Below are 23893 nucleotides of genomic sequence, written 5' to 3' on the forward strand. Positions count from 1 at the left end.
ATTTATAAATCTTTACTCTGGTATGCTGTTACTTTGCAGGTTGTTGAACTTTTTTAAAAAAAATTATATAACACAATGAATCAACAAAAACATTCTCTGTGTTGACAGAGTGCTGACTCACTACAATTTAGGATATGTAACTTGTACTTTGCTCTTCCGCTTGCTTATTGTGGGTGTGGAAGTCTTGAGAACCAATAAAAAAAGATCAGGCAAATAAAGAGCATCTCTCAAGGCTCTCGGTATATATCAACAGTGCTGTATCTTTATGACAAGTTACATGTTTGGCTCCTTTTAACAGTGGTTTAAGAAATCACTGACATACAATTAAAAACAGCACTTTAAATAAATATTTTATTTGAAAATAAATACATTTTCTTCAAATATAATCAATAACATTACAAAAGCTTTGTGGAAGTGGGAAAGGAGGAGGATGAGGAGAATGTGTGGGGGAGGGTAGGCGGGTGGGTTGTCACCCAAATTAATGGTGTGTAATTTGGAATAAGGATTACAATCTCACATGTTTATCTACCATTGTAAGACAAGCTCCCACAAAGTACTGTGCTGTACATTCTCAGCTGCTTTGTGAGAAAGCAGTGGCATTCCTCTTGCATCCTTCAACACATGCAGTCCACTTGGTCTTAAAGCTTCAGGCCCTGCACCCAAAAACATCTACACACTTTTTTGCTAAACAAACAAATAAACAAAATAGTAGGATATAATCTCTTGTCAATACATCAAAATCAGCCACTGACTTACATTTATTTCTGACAATGCTTTTTTAAACATTTTTTTTGAAAGTACCTTAAATGTATCTAGATCAGCTTCAGCTCTAGTCTACAGTACAAACATACAATACACAAAAAGGCTGCGCTTGTTGATACAGCGGTAATCAGAGGCCACTGTCTTGCTAAGGCCAGAAGAATTTCCACCTTAACTATGAGGTTGTGAGTGTGTCTGCAATTCTGGCAGGGAGAAAGTGAAGCAGAGTGCTGGCACTTATTCTCTCTTTACAACAGCATTTCAGTGCCCATTGTTGGACTCAAGAGCTTCAAGATGGCAGATCTCCAGTGAGACGCAGGAATCGCAGCACAGGTGTGTTGGAACAGATTAACACAGTGTCGCCCTGGCTCTTCTGACAGTTCCACAAAGAGCACAGAAAGTTATCACGCATCCAACCTGCTGTGGAAAGGCTTCACCTTTGACCAAAAACCTAATTACTTTTAGAAAAAGTCATCATATATGTCCATTTTATAATTACTGAGTCACTAGAGAATGCACAAGCTGACCTCAGTAAAGACAAGCGTGTGAGAACATGTAATTCAAATCCTGTCAGTAGAAACACAGCAGAACAAGCTCATTTATGGCCAAAAACATCAGCTTTGCTACTTGTTTGCTCTTCCAGTCTAATGAAATCAATGCCACAGGTAGTGACAGATTTAAATAATGATTAAACTAAGTGCTGCACCGAGTGCTGTGTCCACGCATTGTGTCCACAGGCCAAAATCTCTCTCTCTATCATTCCCTCTCTCTGCGCAGTCTCTTGATCGGTTTACCAACCGATGACTTTTGGGATGAGGATGCCCTTCGGTGGGATTTAAATACCTTATTCCACAAACGTACACACTAAGCACACAAAAACTGCAATCAAATGCATTTTTTAAAAATCCTGTTTTGGAAAACAAATTTAAGCATTAGCTATGCCACCAGTAACTGATTTTGTTGTGGGTCTAACTTTCCTTAACACTTTAAATAGGCCATAATTATGCAGTTTTTGAGATGCTAAGAGGGCGTTCACCTTGTATCTGTTCTTGCAGTTCTATACAGCAGTAACCTGTCTTGTAACACATATATGAATGTCAGACATGGAGTGGTGAGACTCTGATGCACAAATAAAAGCTTTGTTAAAGCCAAGACTCAAGGAAATGTGCTACTTTGCCAATGTTTCAATCATGGTTACTTAGCAGGAAACAGATGCAATGCAGATTTCACCTAGTCAGTCAGTTAAATGACATTATAAGAGAAATAATCAATGTAGCACATTTTACCCACAAAAGAAACTAAAATGTGCCACTCTGGAATGATGCACAACTTCATTTCCCTGCTCTTCAAGGAAATGTCATCTTTTGAAGAAAGTCCGTTTTGAAGAGCCAGCCTTCAATATGCACACAAAAATCCTTACTTCCTCATATAAGCAAATTCAGAGAACTACCTTTTTATAAATTTGTATGATCTATAGTCTGCTACTAGTTAAAATTGTCATCAGAGATAAAACATTTTAAAAGATTACACCAAATCTGGTGGACCCAGAATGACAGTCTTTTAGGTCAGCTTTTCTCATTGTGTTTGTTAAATTTACAATTGTCCAAAAGCCTTGGCACTGTAGGCACATGTGCTGTGGGCCAGATGGGTACAGACGGAGCCCGCTGCATCAGGATGCCCCAATTTGGCCAAAGGCAGCGGATCTTGCTGGCACCGTCTCAAAGCAGAGAAACCTGGTGTTGTTTCTGCATTTTTGCCCATTACAGTTCTTCAACAACTCACAGGCATGTCATCGTGAAGTTGTACCAGACACTGTCATATACACAAATACAGAAATACCCAAACAGAACAGGGGGATTGTCTCCTCTCGCTGTGCTACTGTGGCCATTCAGTCATTCTTTGGGCTGTTGAATCCAAACAAACCAAACACTTTTCAACTAAATTCCTCAACAGCTCACTGTGCTCGGCTGCTGTTTGCACACAAAGTCTGATATGAAGTCAAACTCATTCTGTCCCAGGAAGAGCTCAGGTAGCTCCTGAATGCGATCTAAACCAAATTCCAGTACCAGTGAAGTCAGAACCTCCTCATCGATCAGATCCATGTCCATACCATTCAGCCCCAAAGGCCCACTAATGTGTTGCATGCTGGAAAGCTGGGCCGGGCCCATCCGGTACTGTGGACCATTCGGCAGATGGTGACCATTAGTTGAGCTCAGCGGGTGTCCGTGATACTGAGTGTTGAGTTTTTGCAGGTGCATGCTGGCCATGAGCTGCTGCGAAGTGAGATTCCCAGGGAGGTACTGCTGTGGGTGTGCTCCCTGCTGCTGCTGCTGCTGCTGCTGAGAGTGCAAGTGGTGGTGCTGTTGCTGTTGCTGTGGACACTGGCCATTGTACATCATGTTACCAGACATCATTTGGTGGTGGTGGTTGGCCATGGGAGCTCCATTCACAGGGACCATCCCTCCAGGTCCCACCATACCCGGTCTCTGTCTCATGGCAGCTTCCATATTGCTCTGAGGGTTCCTGCCATAGTGCATTACCTGGCCATTGGGCAGACTGCGCTGGCAGTTGTGCTGTGGTGGCCCATTCATGCCCATCCTGAAGCCATGGTTCATGGGCATCATCATGTGTTCAGCCATGTCGCCCTACAAAACCAATAACAACCAGCACAATATACCATTAGATTTGAAATAGAACCCATTGCATAAAGTAGACAAGTTTAATATATGTACAGTTTAAACTGGCAAGAACCCACTTTACATATTGCAAAAGTTCTATTTATTCATAAGGACAAGTGAGAAACCAGCTTTTTAAGGGCTTTCTAGAACAACAAAATAAGGAATAACTCAAGGAGAACTCAAGCAGGGTTTTTTTTGATTGCCAAGATAGCTAATGCTAAAGTTGTTAACTTTCATCAATGCCACTTTTCAATTAAATTTAACAGTTTGAACATTTCCAATGATCTAATATTTGGCAAAGGAAAAAAATCAATTGTATTTGGTACAATTCACCCAAAAGTGTTGTCAACAGGTTTATTTTGGGCTGGACATAAAACTTTAAAAACCTGCATTACAAACAAAAGTTGTGTGGAAGATCTGGAATGCTGTATGTATTACACCAGCTTATTTAAGTAATTGTGCATCTTATCTAAACCTCCATTTTTGCATTTTCCATGTTATTTTATCTCATGTAGTATCACCATTGCATGTAATAATTTAGACACATGAAATGTTCCTGGAGCTCCAGCTATTCACATATGATTCCCATGTTTATAAAAATATTTTTAGAGCAAAATAACAATTTAAGCCTGCAGCTATATCCAACTTGATCCTAAAAAGTATGTGTATGCATATACAACAGTATATAAAAACATGCTGACCAAGCACAATATTTTAACCCAATTGTGCTGTAAATCTATTGTATAGGTCCCTACAGTTTTTTCAAATAACACCTATAAACACTTCTATATGTTAGCATGTATAAATTAAGACAGCTGAAATCTCAGTTACCAGTTAGAGGCACAGAAACACACAAAAACTGACTGCAGATGATGGAAAAACTACGATTCAGTGACCAAGTTGGGATATCTTGATCTTAGCGGATCAGGTGAGACCATTTTACTGTCATGCCTCTTTTCAGGGGCTTATGATTTAACAAAGGTGTGACACTGCATCACTTAATTCAAGTCCCTTGAAACAACAAAACAACAAAACAAACATAATTGGTTAAAAACTTATTTCCCTCAGCTTCTATGATTTCTGCTTCTCTATTTGAACACTTTATTTTCCTGTGTGGAAAAAAAAAAAAGTCAAAGCCTCCAAAATTACACCATCAGTGAATTACCCCTCAGTCTCACACTAACAAGGGAGGGCAGCAATACCCTTGCAGCCCAAAGGACACAGAGAAATGCTTTTCAAAACCACCCCCCTCAAGCTCAACACACAACACCTCTGTCCTTACTAAACATCTCACATTAAGATTTCCTACATGGCAAACAGATCCCACTCAGTGAACATAATTAGCTTGTTAAAATGATGACATTATTCCATGAGCTGCCTCTAAATGGGATGGTTGTGAAAACAGATCTAGAGCAAACCATGAAAAGAATGCTTGAGTGTGGAAAAACAAAGAGGTTTCAGGTTTTTAAAATACCACCATCCTAGAATGAACTCAGCCTTTGCCCCTGGCTGCTTGTATCAATTCAACCCTTTTAGTGCTGATAAAACAAGAGACTTTCCTCAATAGCCTAAACCATCCTTATAATATTCTGCTCTTGTGATATCTAATTATATCCCCTCTGTGGAGCTTATGTACTGATCGTTATTATAATTCAAATGGCACTTTGATAGTCTGAGGGAGGATAATAGTCATTATTACAGAAGCACGAAACCTCTTTTTTATCCACATCGTTACGGATTCTTTTTTATCATTTGGTGCGATAAGACCGCAACAGAAAACCTATAATGCCGTTAAAGTAAGTGGCAAGGTGAAATATGATTGATTCCGTCCGAATCCAACCAGTCTCTCTATGTGTAATTATGTAGCGAAATACGAAAATACTCCACAGGACAAAGGCGAAGAGGTGCCTTTCAACCTGTTTAAATAGCAAGATGACACCTACCCGATATTTTATTGTGGAATCGGCTGAGAAGTTGGATCAGTGCCGGCGTAGTTCCTTCAGCTGATGCTCCGGCTACATGCAGCCCTGCGGCGAACTCTGCAATGTCTCGGCAGTCAGAGGAGTTTGTTTTCTGGGTCATCTCAGGGATTATGTACATCTATAAAGCACAGAGAGAGCGAGAGAGAGATAGGGAGAGGAGGAGCCACCTTCCTCTCCGTCTCCTTTGTTGCTATTGGTCCGCCCCCTTAATCACTGTGCAAAGAAACGTTCGCTAACTACTTCCACGGATACACCAGAGCAGAAGAGACCCGTTCAGCCCCGCTGTGGTCCCGGGGTGATTTCACTGCCGCCTGCTTTCATTACACTTGTACTTTTATTAGCAATGATCCATACTCTCTTAACTGGAAGAGTTCTGTGCAAAGCGCATCGGTAACGACTGTAGGCAAAGCAAAAGCCCCACAGCTGTAGAGGAAATCATTTGAGCAAGGTGTTTTACAGCATTACTCCGGAATAGTTCTGTACTGTAAAGTCCACTATAAAGTGTCATTATAGAGCACTTTTTAAAAAAGTGTTTACAGGGGAAAGAAACAGTAAATAAATGGACTGTTCATAGAATAGGAGAACAGAAAAAAAACTAACCCGCTGAAAATTACAATTACAAAAAAGACAAAGAACAAACTGCTAGAAGGAAATGTTAAAATAGGCTATTACAAAAGGGACGGGGATTTAGAGTAAATTCCAACAAATTACTATTAAATTCCATTGTGTAACTTGTAGCTTGTAGATAAGCTTACAGACCTTTAGTCATTTCATCTCTCTGGAGCTAGGGCTGCTTTCCCATTGTGTGGCTTTCTCTTGTCTCTTGCAACCTTTGATGATGCTTCTGGTTTTTTCATTACCATGGCCACTTTACATTCTGTAGTATTTTCCATAAGCAACCAACCCTCTGCTTCCTGGTCACACTGCCAGTCTACAACAATGGCCAATATGATATACGTTAATGGACACAGTAGCATAAACCAAACCCAGGCTCTGAAACGGCTAACATCTTAATCTAGACAGTTTTAAAAAAAACAGATCCACCATACTAATGAGGGTCCTCTATGCTTTCCAGTTTCTTTGACTACACTAACTATGTAAGCCATTTAGGCAGACTTCAAAAAAAGGACTAACTACTTATCTGCGGTGTCTATGTAGTTATCTGTATTCCTGTGCACAACCAAGTATAATACTCCTCTAAGTCAGTCTAAACTTCAGGTAAGCTGTTCAGCTAGGACTGTGAAGGTTCTGCTTCCTTTGTTTTTAAGTGTAGGCATATGACAAGTTCACACTGCACTGCACAAGAAGGTCACCCTGGCACGTTCTTTCATGGACCTGGCCAAGCTTAAAGGAAGACTTGACTTTAGTCACCAACCAGTTGTAGCTTGCCTGCCAGTTGTCATTGGCAACCTATGTGATGTCATCTTTAATGACGTGCCATTAAAGACTACCTAAAACAGGAATGTAAACAAACAATGGCTGGGATGATACTGGCTGTCGTGTGTATGTAAAATAAAGAAAGCTAAAGCAACCACGTATAAGTCTATTTAGCTGGCTGTTGAGAAGCGTTCTAAATAAGGATGTAGTTACTTTACACCGATACAAATTGCACTGATAATGCAATGATACAGTTGGTGATTTCTTTTTTGATTTTACATTTCATTTTCCTGTTGCCATGTTGTTATTGTGGAGTCTAAACATAGCATTAGGAATAGTCAGAAGAGCTACATTTATGAACTACATGGAACAGGCTACTACGCCTAGGGTTAAAAGTTTTAATGCCTTGGGCCAACCCCATTGTGGACTTTATAAATAAAACATCAAAAGTGCAGAGATGTTTGAAAAGTTGCAATATGTTTTTGTTTTTAGCACCTTTTACATTCTTTTTAAAGTAAATGACTACTGACGCTATTTAAAGATATCTACAAAAAATGGAATGTATGGATGTATGCCCTGAAACTATCCTTTTTTCTATGAAGGTGTCGGGTAACAGCGAAGGTAAAAATGGCAACACTCATACAACCACGAGAACCTCCACATAGCACCTTTTAATAATAATACCTGCACTTGCCACAGCCAGCAGAAGAAATGTCTTTGTGGTAGCTGTGCAGAGGTTTGTACAGAGCCCTGAAATGGACTGGTAACCAGCATAAGCTGTAAAAAGACCCTAATGTGCCACCTTAACAGGCAATTTCAGAACTGTGTTGAGCTCTCAAACCACACTGAAATCTTTCACGCACACATTTATACTCATGTTCTATATAGAGAGATTTTTCACTACAAAATTAAAGGTTAGCAAGTAGAATTTAGGAATCATTAAAACAGTTGGGACATGGAGCACTTTTTATTATTGTTACTGTTATTGCAAATACAGCACCAGTTTCTGCAACTGCAAATTTTCCCAGTTTTTCTGTTCCTATACTTATTAGCTTCAGGAAATAATATTACCTAAAGCCATAATCAGTGCATTTTTGTCCTGAGCGTATAGATATGAGAATAATGTAAGGGTACATGTACAATAATAACTATGAAATAAAATCACTGGACCGTATGCATGAGGAAATTGTACACCGTTCAAACTGTATACCCCTCACAGACATTATAATATAATTGGCCTTATACATAATATAAGATAAATACATTTTATTTTTAGGAGACAGTGTTGCACTAAACTACTAACAGACAAAGACAAAAAAATTACGCATTAACTTCACAGTGAAATATCTAGGTACTTATGTCAAAACTTCAAAGTAAAATTCAGAAAATCCTTTGTGTTCCGAAATTAATCCACCTCCGTCCTGTTCCAGAGCCAGCTCACACCAGCTAGTTCTTTTGTTTTTGGGCTGTCTTCCTGTGTGGGGAAAGTTAGGCCCCCTCAGCAGGAGCTTGGTATGTATTCCTGTTGACATACACACACACCCTTTGCCGTAGAGGAATGTGTCCTATTTTTGGGCCCCTAAAGTCATCCAGACTCGCAGCCTCTTTCTAATCCTCTTTTCACTTGACCATTGTGTTTATTGTCTGGGAGAACACTGTATGATTTGGTCTGCAGCCACAGGCTCTTCACTTTATTTAGGAGATGTTGATTTCAGTGAGTACAACTGGTTATTTTGATGAATACAACTACAACTGTGGTTCTTTAGGGTGCAGACTTCCAGAGATTCAATTACTGAATACTTTTCCTTTCTCAGTACTTTGTGCATCTCTCACTTGAATTATTGCCATTTATTTAATTCTGTTATAACTTACTTTTAAATAAGTAAGTTAATTAAAATAGCATTATGCATAAATGCATAAATGCATAAATGTAACGAGTTAATAATTTACAATAATAGATAGATGTTTTGTCTGGAAATGTATTTGCACTCTATGTATCTGATATGTAATTCATTTTATTTCATATTTTACTATTGAGAAGCACTTTGGAGTACCTCTGGTCTTTTAAATGTGCTATACAAATAAAGTATCGATTGACTGCTTGATTGATTGATTGATTGATTGATTGATTGACTGATTGATTGATTGATATATGTAGTTCCTGTATAGCTAAAATTCATTTTCTGTTATATTTTGAAGGAAATGTGTTTTACTGTAGTCACATAATCTAGAATTCAAAAGATGAGTGCATTCTGAAAACCCCTCAAGAGTTCAGCCAAGGAAAAGAGTCTTCAACACTTATATCAAACCATTATTTTAAATTAATTTCATATTATTTGGCCAGCAGTTCTAATCCATCCAGTATATGATTATTATCCGAATAATAACCTGAAAGAAAGAAATTAAATAATAGAGATATGTTCATTACAAAGTGTTTTTGAAACAGCACAAACATAGTCTCAGACAAAATATATTTTCTTCAAAATTAAATTTTGTGTGCTGTATAAGAACAGACTTTTAGAGAGAGAAGAATATAAGCCAAGACTGTATAATTCACATATATGGACAGCAGATATAAAGTTATATTTTGTAACTTTTACACATCTATCTTGATAGAGAGATAGAATAGATAGCTAGATAGCTATATAGATTAGATTATTTTATCTTTAGACATAGCCAAGCTGGCTTTTTCTTCTTTTATTCAGCCTTTATTAAAGAAAAATAAATCCACCCAAAGTCACTTCTAAATCACACTTATTACAACTTTCTCAGCTAGGAAGAGTGAATTCTTGCTCATTATGTGGCTACTAAACTGGGGAGAATCACTCTATTTACTCAATAAATTATCCAATACCTGTGCAAAATAGCAAGTGTTCATTTTAAGATTTTTAAAAAATGGAAAATTAAGTGAATGAGTGGGATTTACAAATGCTGGCAGCTTTGTTACATTTGTATGGAGGCAGATTAGCCGTGTCCTCATGTTAGTGTTGCTAAGCCAAACTTCATGGTTCCTAACGAATCTTAAAAAACAACCTCTGAGCACCTACTCTGGCTCCCAAGCCAATGCATAACTATACTGATGTGAAAAGGAAAGTTTTCACAGGACTCAATGTAGTCCAGTCTGAAGATTTGGACTTTGACTGGGGCCATTGTAACAGCTTGATTCTTTTCTGTTTAGTTATTCTGTTGTAGATTTGCTGGTGTGCGTGGCTTCACTGTCCTTTTAAATAACGCAGGTTCGACCAAGTTTCAGCTGCTGTCATCTCAGTAGTATATTAAACTACAGATTTTGTGTTACCAGTAATAGATTTAACCACAAACATTTGAACATGCCTGATTACTATGCTATCTGTCCATTCAGTGAACAGTTTTGCCGAAGCATTCTTCTGGGTTGTAGACTCACAGTGTTGGGAAGGTTACTTTTAAAATGTATTCCAAATGTATTTTGTATTATTATGTATTCCGTTACGTTACTCATTGACAGTAATGTATTCTGAATACTGGATTACTTAATATATTATCATGCTTTTTACAACTATATGAATGTACTATTGCTGTGTGATTTATTACTATTACTGAAGGTTACTCGCCATAGCAATACAAACTGGATTTTTAAATTGTAATATAAAATGAGTAACAGTAGGGTGGACATTAGGTCATTAGATCTCGTATAGAAAACCATTCCGCGCATATATAAAACAGGTCCGCGGCTCTGAACCATAGTAAAGGGACCTCTGGCTAATATGCTGGGTTCTGTTTCGGGCTCGTAGCTGAAAACTAGCTTTATTTTGTTGTCTGGGTCAACTTTGCCAGCAAGAGACAGAGAGAGGTGTTGAAAGGCTGCGCTAACGGAACTTATTGTTTTGGAGGAAAACACGAACACAGTATAGAGTTGAGTCTTAATAGCTTACTTACAACTGGGCTACACTGCCCATTAGACTACATTCTTTAGGGCTCTGCCTGTTGCCTTCATATTAAATAATTTTTTGAACAATAATTAAAAAAAATATTTCTTCACGTCATTATGCGGGCCGCAAGTGGGGGATGACATGGGCCGCGAAATTGAGACATAGGCATTAGAGCCTCTTAATGCGTTTCCACCGGCGTGGAATTACCAAAAATAGAGAGGGGACAGCCTAACATATGAAAAAAGAAAAGACTGCCGTGTAATCCATTTATTTCAGCAAAGTAACCGTATTCTGAATACCACCTTTTTAAACGGTAACTGTAACAGAATACAGTTACTCATATTTTGTATTTTAAATATGTAATGCCTGTACATGTATTCCATTACTCCCCAACACTGTAGACGCAGTATATTTGGGACTGAATTCAGGCTTCAGTATTTACAGACTTATATAAAAGGTTGACATTATGAGCTGCAGAGTGGCACATAGGCTGAAAACATCCATGCTTCCAGTATGAGGTTCCACACATGGGAGCCAAATAACACATGTGCACATGACTTAAGCAAATCCACTGAATACATCTTCATCAGTTTTAAGTTTAGGTAGGTGTGATGATAAAAGACAACTTGCTTGTTTCATGATAAGAATATGAGCCTTTATACTCCAGGACAACGTGTAACTCATTTGTTTATGGAATTCTGTGGAAAACAGCAACATTTTACTGCATGTAATAATGGGAACACTCTTCAGACTATTCTGCTTATTTGACCTTGTCTGAGAATTACTTGCTGATCTTAGTGAGACAGGAAATGTGTTCTGACAGTTAGCCAATGACACAGCTGCACTTTGGTATTGATCTTTACTCGTGTAGACTGCATTCCATCTATACCATGACTCAGGGGTCCAACATACTATGCTTTTGCAGCTTTGTATCTACATGTTATTACTGTTGTGCAACATTATGAAATGACCATAGCTTCTCTGCAACTTCTGGATTGGATGTAAATTGTTTATATGTATCTGAGCAGATAAAAGACAAAACCATCTCTTGACCAATTATTTCTGACTCTTTAGCACTCTTTCTTTCTATTAGTCCCTCATGCTGTATATGTGCAGGTTTCATATTACCGAGTGCTTCTTGTTACCCCTTTCTTTCCAACCACCCACAGCGCTACTCAACCTGGTTCATTCACACTGAATATCACTCTGTTGCATGTTTATTCCAATAAGGTCTTCATGTATTGCCACAACATGATTAATGCATTTTTAAAATGCTTTAATTAATTAATTAATGCATTTAAAAAAATGCAACTTTTGTCAGCAATAGGACAGAGCCGCACACAGGGTAATCACATAGAGTATAAAAGACCACTGCTCCAGCTGCTGTCCCTCTCTGCCAATTGGCCTCATCCAGGGAGAGAGGGAGAGAAGGCACCATCAAACAGATTTGTAAAAAGGTCACTGAAATAAATTGCCTCTTAGGTACAGTAAAATGTGTTTCAGTCGACAGTACAGCAAGGAAAACTACAGTATAATAGGCTACTGCTTCTACTCATTGAATGTTTTTTTGAAGTTTTTGCAATTTTAAGGATCCTTAAATAATTAGAATTTAATTATTTATACATTATACTGTTTGATTTACAACAAGGAAATATATATACTGTATGCACAGTATTTGATTCCTTGTTGTGAATAGCAGAGTGCTCTTTTTTGTCTTTCCTTTCTCTTATACTAGACCGACCTGCTACTACACCTGCTGCTCCATGTAGTAGAAACAAGGGCATATGTTGTTTTATAACCCTATGTTTGAGCGTGTGCTACCACATCCTTTCATGCATCTGTGCTCAAGTTGCTGTTTCTCTACTAATGTCTGTGTTAGCATGGGGGGAAGGGGGTCTTGCTCTCAAATTCCTCGGTCTCTTGATGTGAGCTGTGTTGTGCTTCAGCAGTTCCATTTGGCCTGTCTCACCACCCCATCCGGCCCCCATTAGGCAATCCTTGCAAGTCTTGATTGCCTGGATCAGGTCTGGTCCTGTTAAGTCATTGCTTATTGCCTACTGACACTCTCACCTGCAGATTAACATGAAGAGGTTGTTACTAATATGCTCTGTATATGAAAAGCAATAACACAAAGCTGCTACAGGAACTAGTGTAATACTGTTTGTTTATTTATAGTGTTTCGTAAGACCTTCCTCTTCAGAGTGAAACACACTGACAAATCTCAAGCTATGTTTATCAGAAAGAGTTACGTAATTCTAATTTTTATGGGGAATGGACTGTGTATCTCTAGTGCTCTCCCATGTAAAAAAACATTTTGCTACTAAAAATGTGCTTTTCATTTTGTAGAGGTGTCTAGCTACCACTGTAGCCTTTTCTTGTACTCTCACTTTAACCATATCCTGCTTACCCCTGGATTTCCATCCATCCATCCATCCATCCATCCATCCATTTTCTTACACTTATCCAACGTAGGATCATGGGGTGATGGGCTCTATCCCACCTTTCAAAGGTAGGATACACCCTGGACAGGTCACTAGTCTAGACTGGTCCAATCCAGAGACATACAACCAATCACACTCACATTTACACCCACAGCCAATTGAGAAGCGGCAGTAAACTTAATCCATGACTTTCTTGGGTTTGTGGGTGGAAGCCAGAGTATTTAGAGACAACTTGTGTGAGCATGGGAAGGACACGTGAACTCCATACAGACTGTTTTTTGTTTGCTTTTTTGTGTCTTTTTCTGATTAGCCTACTTTTGCTATCATGTATGACAGCCATCAAATGGAAATACCAACAAAATCCAGGAATTAATTTTATTAGATGTGACTGCAACACCAGAGAAAGACATCTGGATCTAAGAGAAATTAATACAACAATACTTGTTACACTTGAGTGACGTTAGACTTAAGAAGCAAAAGCAGATAAGGTATTTCCCAAAATGTGTAATTATTACTTAAAGGTTACCCCAAACAGAAAGTGTCACATGTAGCCTAAGCTTAATCACATAACCACAGCTTTATAACAGAGTTATTTTTCAAATGGTCTAGCAGGACTTTTTGGAAAATAACCTATTTTGTCATTTTGGTGTTGAAGGACTTATTGAGAATGATCACATTTCTCTTGACAGTATTTTTTACTTGCATTTAGAAAAATAAATTTTTGACAAGACAGACCTTTACTGCTTAGCGATTCTTTTGGATGACTATTCATATCTATTCTAGGACACAGCCCGTATCTGATACCAATGTGAGCTGACAGCAAGGTTGAGCAGACCTTGCTGGTAGCATCAGAGTAAGAATAAAAGATGTCACATCTTTTTTTTCGTACCTATACTAAGCTTCTCCTGTACACATTCAAAACAAAAAACATTTGTTTAAAAGAAACTACAAGTTTTGACTGATTTGAGATCATCCCACATACCAGCCTTAGTTGTTTGACTTTCTTTGGATCTTTGGATTCTTGGCTCGGTGGGTTTGGTTGTGCTCCACGCTGATGCTGCATCAGCCAAGCTGTCAAACGAATAAGGATTTCTTTCTTGTCATGGCAGTGTCGACAAATTCCAAATTCAAATTATACAACCATTTGTACGAGATAGGAATTGAAACTGATTGTAACTAAGCATTGTATTTTCTATCTATGCATTGGTAATAGCAATCATGGGGGTTTATTTTCTATTATGGGCATTTTATTTAGCAGTATTTACCACTTTTGTTTTACTTTGTTAAATAAATATCTTCACAGTTTACAGTATATCTTGGAGATCTTTTGAAAAAAATATTTGTACACCAGTCTTAGAGCTGTCAGTACACAAATGCTCTTACTCTGACAGAGGATGAAAGTTTCTCTATTTCAAATGTATACATTTTTCTATTGTCTGATGTGGCAATTGTAGATTCATCTTTTATGCTGCACCCTTCTCCTCCATTAACGTGAAAACAGGTGTGTGACAACAGCCTTGCTTCCTGGCATCTTAAAAAGAAAAAGAAGCTAAATAACAATGAGCATATTTATTTGTTTATTTATTCAATTATTAATTTATGTTTTTTAGATGTATTTTTCACTACAATTTGAATGGAACTATATAATTTGAAAACTGTATAATTTTACATATAAATACAGCTTGAATAGTTTGTTTAGATGGACATTTTTTACAGTGTAATGACTAATAGTGGCATAATGTGGCTGTTCGTACATAGTCATCAAAACTGTCTTTTCATATTGACTTGTGATATTGCCATATGAGTCACTGCTGCATGATCTCTGTTGAAATACGCATTTCCAAAAGACATGTACCAATGTATACACAATGCATGAAGATGTCATTGAATGTTATTAACCAGATACACATTTCTTAAGTTATGTTTTTGCCGAGTGCCTGTTGGGGTTGTGTCTGACCCTTTCATACCACAGGTTAACCTCTTCAAACACCCTATTCTTACTGCATTACAGGTTAGTGTACTTTAATTACATTACTTAAAAACCATAGCCTTACACACATTACCTCTCTCAGAAGATAACATGTCTTGGACTATATGAACAGTATATTTTTCATCATGAAGTGAATTTAAGACATTATCAGTTCACTGAAAATGTTTTTGTTTGCATTACATTTTCATGATTCCTATCTTACTTTATGCAGTATAAACTACATACAGTAAGATACACAAAAGTCACCAACATTCACCAATATACATATAACTATAGGTTGTTATATGTAATATTATATATTATATTTTTACATTTTATTATATACTATATTATTATTATTATTATTATCACAGGCATATGTTTTTACACATTGTCACCCCCAAATGACTGACTCATTTATTAGTCATTTATATGAAGTTCAGTGCCATATTACTCAGCTATCTCTATTGTTGAGATAAAATATCCATTTTCAATTGTTTGTCCTCGCTGTATGACTTTACTAATATAGCCTTAATTACTTGTTTTTTATCTATCAATACTATATTCCTGTTTCCACCTTATTACCTCACTATTACCACATTATATAATAAAAAGTACATCCATCAAGTCTGGTGACCTTAAGTAGAAATGTAGAAATGGGGCATTCTGTGGCAAATCATGGTGGACTGAGCTTTTTGCTAAATGTATATCTGTGACTGTCCAGCACGTGATGGAAAAAGTGTGGATGACTCTCCAACAGTGTCCGTAACTTGGAAATGGAAATGGAAAAGGTCTGGGGAAATAGTTGGTGGAGAATTAATTTTATTTTACCAATTTATAGCCAACACAAATATCTCAGAAGAAATCTGCTTAAAACAACACCACAAACAGGACTTAATAAATTAAACACTTAGCTAACTGAAGTGTAACAATGTGGAAATACAACTGCAAAGACTCAAAAAAGATAATATGCATTAATGTAAGGCTGTCTAAGTCTAAGCAGAAGTCCTGTTTCAAAATGGGAGAATACTTGTCACGCAGGGTCAAACAATATTGATTAATACATGACTAGATAGTCCTTTAGATCAGTTAAACCATAGTTATTTTTATAAAGAAAAAGTTGCTTAGTCTGTAATAAGTTCATCTTAACTGTGTAACTAGCTAATGCAATGGAGGTTGGAAAGAAAATCGTCTGGACTTCTTTGGTTGCAAGTTTCCTTGAAGATGTTTCACCTCTCATCTTCAGCTTCTTCAGTTCTAAGAACAATTGGTGGAGAGTCCCAGATTTTAAGCCCTATGGGAGGGCTTCAGTGTTGGGAAGTTACTTTTAAAATGTATTCCACTACAGATTACGGAATACATGCCCCAAAATGTAGTTTGTAACGTATTCCGTTAAGTTACTTAATGTGAGTAACGTATTCTGAATACTTTGGATTACTTAATATATTGCCATGCTTTTTACAACTATATTGGATGCACTATTGCTGTGTGATTTATTACTATTACTGAAGGCTGCTTCTTAATTCAGATAAAACTGAGGTTATTGTACTCGGCCCTGAAAATCTTAGAAATATGGTGTCTAACCAGATTCTTACTCTGGATGGCATTACCTTGGCCTCCAGTAACGCTGTGAGGAACCTTGGAGTGATTTTTGACCAAGACATGTTCTTCAACGCACATAGTAAACAAATATGTAAGACTGCTTTCTTCCATTTGCACAACATCTCTAAAGTTAGAAATATCCTGTCTCAGAGTGACGCTGAAAAACTAGTTCATGCATTTATTACTTCCAGGTTGGACGACTGTAATTCATCATTATCAGGATGTCCTAAAAACTCCCTGAAAAACCTTCAGTTAATCCAAAATGCTGCACCAAGAGTCCTGACAGGGACTAGAAAGAGAGAGCATATTTCTCCTGTTTTGGCTTCCCTTCATTGGCTTCCTGTTAAATCCAGAATTGAATTCAAAATCCTGCTCCTCACATACAAGGTCTTAACTAATCAGGGCCCATCTTGACCTTGTAGTACCATATCACCCTATTAGCACTTCGCTCTCGCACTGCAGGCTTACTTGTTGTTCCCAGAGTATTTAAAAGTAGAATGGGAGGGAGAGCCTTCAGTTTTCAGGCCCCTCTTCTGTGGAACCAGCTTCCAGTTTGCACATCAAAACTCTACCGACTTCACCAACAAGGTCCAGAAACTTACTCTCGACCCAGATGAAACCATAGTGTCCCTTGATGTGGTCTTTCTCTTAACTTTCATACCTACAACTGAGGTAATGGAGACTGTCAGAAAAGAAGCCATTCCTCAGTACAACAAGACACCTGCTTGGAAAACAGAACCAACTTCACCCCAGTTAGACCTCTGCCTTACCATAACATATTTTAAGCACAATGAGGGTTTTTACAGACAAAAACATGGATGTACCATGGGCTCCCCAGTGTCACCTGTTGTACATGGAGGAAGTGGAAAAAAAGGCTCTTGGCTCTTTTAAAGGGACAGTAGCTAGACACTGGTACAGATGTGTTTGGTTGTGGGTAAGATGTGTTTGTCATTTGTCCTCACCTAATAACATATTTCATAAAGAAAAGAACAGAGGACAATTTTGCCTTTTGCTTGGGTAGCTCAAATGTACCTTTGAAGCCTAAAGTGCATCCGGAAAGTAGTCAAAGTGCTTCACTTTTTCAACATTAAATTTATGTTTTGCCTCAACATTCTAAACAGAATGTTAAAGTAAATAATTTCTGCTTAAAATTCTTGCAAATGTATTACAAATAAAAAACAAAAATATAACATGTACATTAGTCTTTACCGTGACACATAACATTCCGATCAGGTGTTTCCACTGATCATCTGTCAGACATTTCTTCTGCTTATAAATATAATTGGGCAAATCCATAATCTAATAAGGACACACATATGATCTTTCTTCTAGTATTTAGCTAAAAACACAAAGCCAACAACACAAAGACAAGATGAAAACCAGAGCAAAGACACTTCTAAGCCATCACCTTAATGATTCTCTTTTAAAATAATGAACAGGTACAAATTGAAGCTGCAAGCCTGACTGCTCATCCATTTATTACTTGTTGAAGATCAGGATATGGCTGCTGGACTGAGGTTGGCATTCACTCATCTTTAACATCACACTGGGTTGTAGCTGGGCTAGCTTAGTGTTTTACACATGAACTGAACCAGCTGATTGTAGTGGAAGTGGAACTGATAAGCAGAATGGATGGTAGTTAACAGTTCCAAGGAACTGATCTACTGGGAACAGGTTCTCTACAAGAACCAATCCTAAATCCCATCACAACAAAAGACAAATGATTTTGTTAAAATTTAATTAAGGTTTGTGCTGCATTTTGATGGAAACACTGCTGTACAAAAGGAGTACATAAACCTCTGCAGATTGAACATCTTTCCATCATCATTGAACATCTATCTGGATAAATCCTTGCGGGTAGCTAACAAAATATACCAATTTTATCTCTGTAGCAAATGTCAGAATGGTGACACAATTACTAGTATAAGAACTTAAATAAAAACTGTGTGAATTATTATAACTACTTGTTACATTTACCAAAAGGGTTAATAAATGCCATTTTCTGTCATAAATGACACATTAATGGGAAATTATGGCATCAAATCACTTAGACGTAAATAACAGATGTTGTACGTCACCCTAAATGAACTTAAGGCAAACATTCAGCTGAGCACGCACACATCGACCTGCTACAGTTTTGGCAATATGCTCAGACTCACTCTGCCTGTTGCCCAAGACTAGTTGTGAACTTAGTACTGCGAGCACAGGGTCCACTTCGCTATTCTTAGCACTCTTGGAATGCTGTATCTCTGCTCTGTTTTTTTTTCTCAGTTCAGTCATGTTAGGAAACTTTTGGCCTGGCTGCTCTTCAACAGCAACCAGCCCTTGAGGCCTGTGACGATAAGATGAATAACAAGCTGTTCACTATCATGAAAAAAACAAGAAGTAATAAATTCTGTTCAGCTTGAAATATTTGTTCCCAAAAGAAGCTGTTCCTTTAAGAATGAACAAAGTCCTTTGAGTTTAGCACAATGCCATCTCTAGAATAAGGAAATACTATATATAATCTTTAAAATGTATTGATCACAGACAAAGTTTTACATTTGATGTTTCCCATCAAATGTAAAAGTTTGTCTGAATGTGAAGTCAATAACAGCATGCTCTGCAGTTCATAAGGCAATAAGGTGAAATGTACAAATGGGTAATTGTGTATTTTAATATTCAGTCTTTTAGAAAAGGTTTGTGTGGAGGAGAGTTACACTCTTTACATGGCCTCCCAACTGCTTTCAGAACATTAACAAGTTCCTTAGCTGTGGTTTTGGGCTCAGCACTTAACCTTGCAGTGCATCATCATTTAAGACAGTTCCTACTACTTAGTCTTTCCGAGTGTCTAAATATTATTACAGTGCTGTTTCTCGTAAAACATTAACGACAGAAGAAATATAAAAAAAAATGTATTTCAGATTAGCAAAAGAAGAGTGCATACAAGCTTTATGAAAGGGATTTTAATGGTTGAATAAAGCCTCATATCACCATGCGCAATGCAAAGCATTGGTTGCAGTGGTGTCTGTGTTTGCATTGGGCTAAGTGGCTGTTTCTGAGGAGTTGCCCTCAGCAAAAGGAACTCTCAGTGCTTCAACAACAACACATTTCGGACAGTGGTCAGTGCTTAAGGAAAGGATGTTTTTTGTCCAAGATTTTAGAATACATGGCCCCGTCCATTGGCCCCTCAATAAGCTGTACCCTCAGCATTTTTCGTCTTCCAAACATGGCAGGTTGAATTGATACCAAAGAACTGGATTTTGGTTTTATTTGACCACAATTTCTCCTAAGCCTTCTCTAGATTATTTGAGATGTTTGTTGGCAAACTTAAGACCTGTACCTGTGCCTTCTTGAACAGGGGACTCCTACAAGATTTCAGTCCATTATGGTATCGTGTGTTACCAGTGGTGTTTTTGGTGACTGTGTTCCCAACAGCTTTAAGAACATTAACAAGTTCCTTAGATGTAGTTTGGGATTATCCACCACCATTTTCATGATCTTTCTTACCCCATGAGGCAGCATCTTGAATGGAATTTCAGAGCAATGGTAACTGATGGTAAATTAATATATTCCATTTCCTACAGTTGTCACCACCAGCTGAGCCTCATCCTTTCCATGGTGTCTCCATTTTTCAGTAGCATGGTGGGGCCTGGAGAGGGAGGATGGAGTGCACAGACAGCAGGAGAATGCTGAAAAGCAACCCAGTAATGTTTTTTTCCAAAGCACTTTCTAAAAACCTTGCATTTACGGCGTCCTAATATGAAGGTAAAATGGGTAAATTGGTAAACCAATAAATAAAGTGCCATTTGTTGTCTATCAATGTTAATGGCTATGATAGTTGCAGTTACATACTCAGAAATTCTGATTATAAGCAAAGTCAGTTACAGAGCCAGTCAGATGGTCAGGCTTCCCTTTTAGTCTCACTTTTGATGCATCTCTTGTTCCATGGTATTAAAAACCTAAAACAAATCCAAAATCTAAAATTGTGTTAAAATCATATATGTTGTGTGTTCATCATAAAAGTCAACCCAATTTGTTGGCTGAGTAGGTGTTTAGATATTCAGATATTAAAAAACTGTTTTTGATTGGTGCAGTGAATTATGTTCAGTGTCACATATAGTACTCAAACATTTCATTTGACATTCATTCCTGTTAGGCATAATCAGTGTCCTCTAGCAGATTCAACATGTTCTCAGATCATACAGAATGTCCTAGTAGTCGGCTGCTTGTGTCAGATTGTTTTCCTTGTTCGTTCTCTTCCTTCTCCTCTGAAAACACTGGCTGCCTGGAGTTCTTGGTATCCAGCAGAGTGATCACATGTCTTCCAGGCTTTAGTAAATCACACAGCACAGCGCAGGATGGGCTGAACAAAGGAAAATAGGCTGATAGCGAGAGAGGAGAGAGGTGGTGGGGGTGGTAGTGGGAGGGGGCAGGGTGGCATAGAGCACGTGTTTGAAGTAGCCCTGCACATACCCATCCAGATGAGAGAGAGAACACGTGGATGGGGGAGGGGGATGGGGGAAGTAGAGTGACGACTTGAATGTGGGAAGAGAGGGAGGCTGTCCGAGGTAAAAAGAGGCACCTCTGTAACAGCAACAGTGCTGGATCCATGTGACAGCACCACAGTTGTTTGTAAATAATTTCACTGTCACAGTGAATGATAAGATATGCCATATGTTATGATTGGAGAGCCTGGGGCTGGACTTTATAATGCGGTGTTCAACACAGTAACTTTGGACTTAAAAGACATATTACTTGTATACAGTAACTATCTGTTGTAATAAAAAGGTGTTTTATCATTCTAATTTTTGGGAACGGTTGATGTGAAATGCATAAGCAGCTAAGAATTTATTGATGTTGTAATTAACATAGATGGAAAAACACCCAAATGCCCAGTTCTATCAAACAAAAAAAAAAAAGAAAAAAATGTTCAAGTGCTTTATCAGTAGTCTATACTTTTCCACACATATACTGGAATTATTTATTAATATGTATTTCACTTATTTAACCAGGCAAAGCAAAGAGAACAACTCCTCTTTTACAGTGCTAAAGTTATAGCCAACACGTTTGTTGGCTTCATAACCATCGTATTCATCTGAGTTACAAGTTGTAGGCTGTTGGTATGAGTCTGTTGTTGCGCATGTATTTTATGGAGCATGTTGGTCCAAAGATTACACAAAGAGTGCAATCCTTTGGGGAATTCTGACATCCATACCAACTAATGTTACAAATAGCATCTGTGTTAACAGAGATAATCAACAAGGTGCAGTTGAAAATTACATTAGAGAAATATTTCAGATCAATTTTCCTTCTAAACTAATAGCCATGTGATCGTAGTTTAATAATTTATCACACCTAAGAAAGGAGATCGTTTATATGAGTGGGTGCAGACATTTTGGAATCAAATGATATTAGATGCAGGAACTCTGCCAAAGCTCAGAGATGAGCGAATTAACAGCACTGTTCAGCAAGGTGAAAGATAAATCAACATCACTGCAACTTTGTTGAAAATTCAGTGTATACTTCTGTGCTGCAGGGGCTACAGTGGGTTTGGCACTGAGCCATGCTGACACATTACATGCTGCTAGAGCACACCTGCTGGGTTTTGGTCCTTCATCCCTTCATATACTACTCCGAGTCCTGTCTTTACTCCTTCTTTGCGCCCCTCCCTCTCCCCTTCCCCCTCTGCCCCCCTCCCCCATGCTATATAAACCCAACCCAGTTTCCTGGCAGTGTGGTGAGAGAGCCGTTGGGCTGTGTCTTTGTTTGTGTTCCCTTGGCTTCCTCTTTTTCTTTTTTTTCTTTTTTACACTGAGTGCTTCAGCCGAGCAGAAATAGTTTGAGTGGTGCCTGCCCTCCCCCACCCTAGTGATCATGCTTCAGCGTGGTGCTACGTGCCAAGCGACCTGAGACGCTCCCTGACTCACAGTTCAATCCACTGACTTTTATTGCTGTGACTGTTTATCACAAACACAACAGCTAAGGCACGTAGCATGGCAGTCTATGCTTTCAAATCATAATGAGGTGGTAAGTTGTTTGGTTTTGAAGACAAATAACTCATTAACCTTAGATATTCAGAGGAGATTAATATCATTGCTAATTATTATTGCTGGTAATGAAGATCTGAGACCATGGATTATACAGTTGTACATTATAATCAATATTTATAATAAGATTGAGATTGAGAAACACTTCCAAGTTTGAGATCACACGTTGTTTACATAAGATCATAGTGGCAAATACAAGCCTTGCTATTGTGTCCCCCTGCTTGGAATATCAAAGCTTTTAAATTCATTTTACTAGATCAGATAGTTATTCAAATCGAAATGTGAATAAATGCATCTTCTCCTACTTAAGTTAATGGAAAGAGGATTAGGTTTCAAGGAGGTAATCCCAGCATACCTTGGGTGACAGGTAGGAAAGTACCTTACCTATTCACCTATACCTCTCGCTATACCTGTGGGAAATTTGCAGTATTCAGTTGACTTGACTTTGCTGCAACTGGCACAGAAAAATGGTACAAAAGAAATACACAAATGCATCTAAAAGACAGTTGTTCAATTTGACAAATATCTTGTTGCTTTAAATAAAAAGAAACAATTACCATAAACCACTACTATTGAATTAAAATTTAATCATTATTTTTTACATTATTTCATTTTGTCTTTTTTGAAAATTATAAACAAAAGTGAAAAAAAATCTGAATCAAAAACAGAAGATTGGAGCTGATCAGCAGCTGCGACACATAGGCTGCTGGTGAATGAGTGGTCTCTGTCCAGAATTTGTTTATTACACATCATGAGGTTTGATAATGTCACAAATTCAGCACAAACTAATGTGAAATGTATCAAGTGTGCATTTGACAAAATTGGTTAAATCAAGCTGTTTTATTAGGAGCAGCATTTTCCAACAAATCACAAGTGGAATGAAAAGATTATTTGTGTTGGGTAACGTGGGATGTATTGTTGTGTCTCAGAGTGTGGTAGTTAAAAATTTTGATATAGCAAAATATGAGCATAGCAAAGTATTAAGTTTTGCTGTTGTTGCATGTGGCAGTCTGCCCTTGTGTCTTTCTATCATAATAGAAAACATCCAGCAATTCTCTTTAAAAGCAGTTCATCTACATTAAAAAATACAGGGACAACAATTTCAGCTGCACTATCGCCTTCAAGACGCAATTATATGAAAGCTTTTC

At 37.8% G+C, this 23893-nt stretch overlaps 1 protein-coding gene across 1 annotated transcript; it reads right to left on the reverse strand.

Annotated features, from left to right (window-relative positions):
- Positions 1-240: 240 nt before the first annotated feature.
- Positions 241-5533, reverse strand: LOC102780317 (cbp/p300-interacting transactivator 3-like). Its single transcript, XM_035909714.2, has 2 exons — positions 5381-5533; positions 241-3404 (listed from the first exon to the last, which is right to left on the reverse strand). The coding sequence occupies exon 2, from the start codon at positions 3396-3398 to the stop codon at positions 2706-2708; it is 693 nt and encodes a 230-aa protein (XP_035765607.1). The 5' UTR covers positions 3399-3404; positions 5381-5533; the 3' UTR covers positions 241-2705.
- Between the last annotated feature and the right edge of the window lie 18360 nt (positions 5534-23893).

The sequence above is a fragment of the Neolamprologus brichardi genome, chromosome 22 (genome assembly GCF_056152115.1).
Source record: "Neolamprologus brichardi isolate AB-2024 chromosome 22, ASM5615211v1, whole genome shotgun sequence".
Taxonomy (NCBI): Eukaryota; Metazoa; Chordata; class Actinopteri; order Cichliformes; family Cichlidae; genus Neolamprologus; species Neolamprologus brichardi.

Coding starts and splice junctions, on each gene's coding strand:
- LOC102780317 (XM_035909714.2), bottom strand. CDS start 3,398: ATGGCTGAACACATGATGATGCCCATGAACCATGGCTTCAGGATGGGC.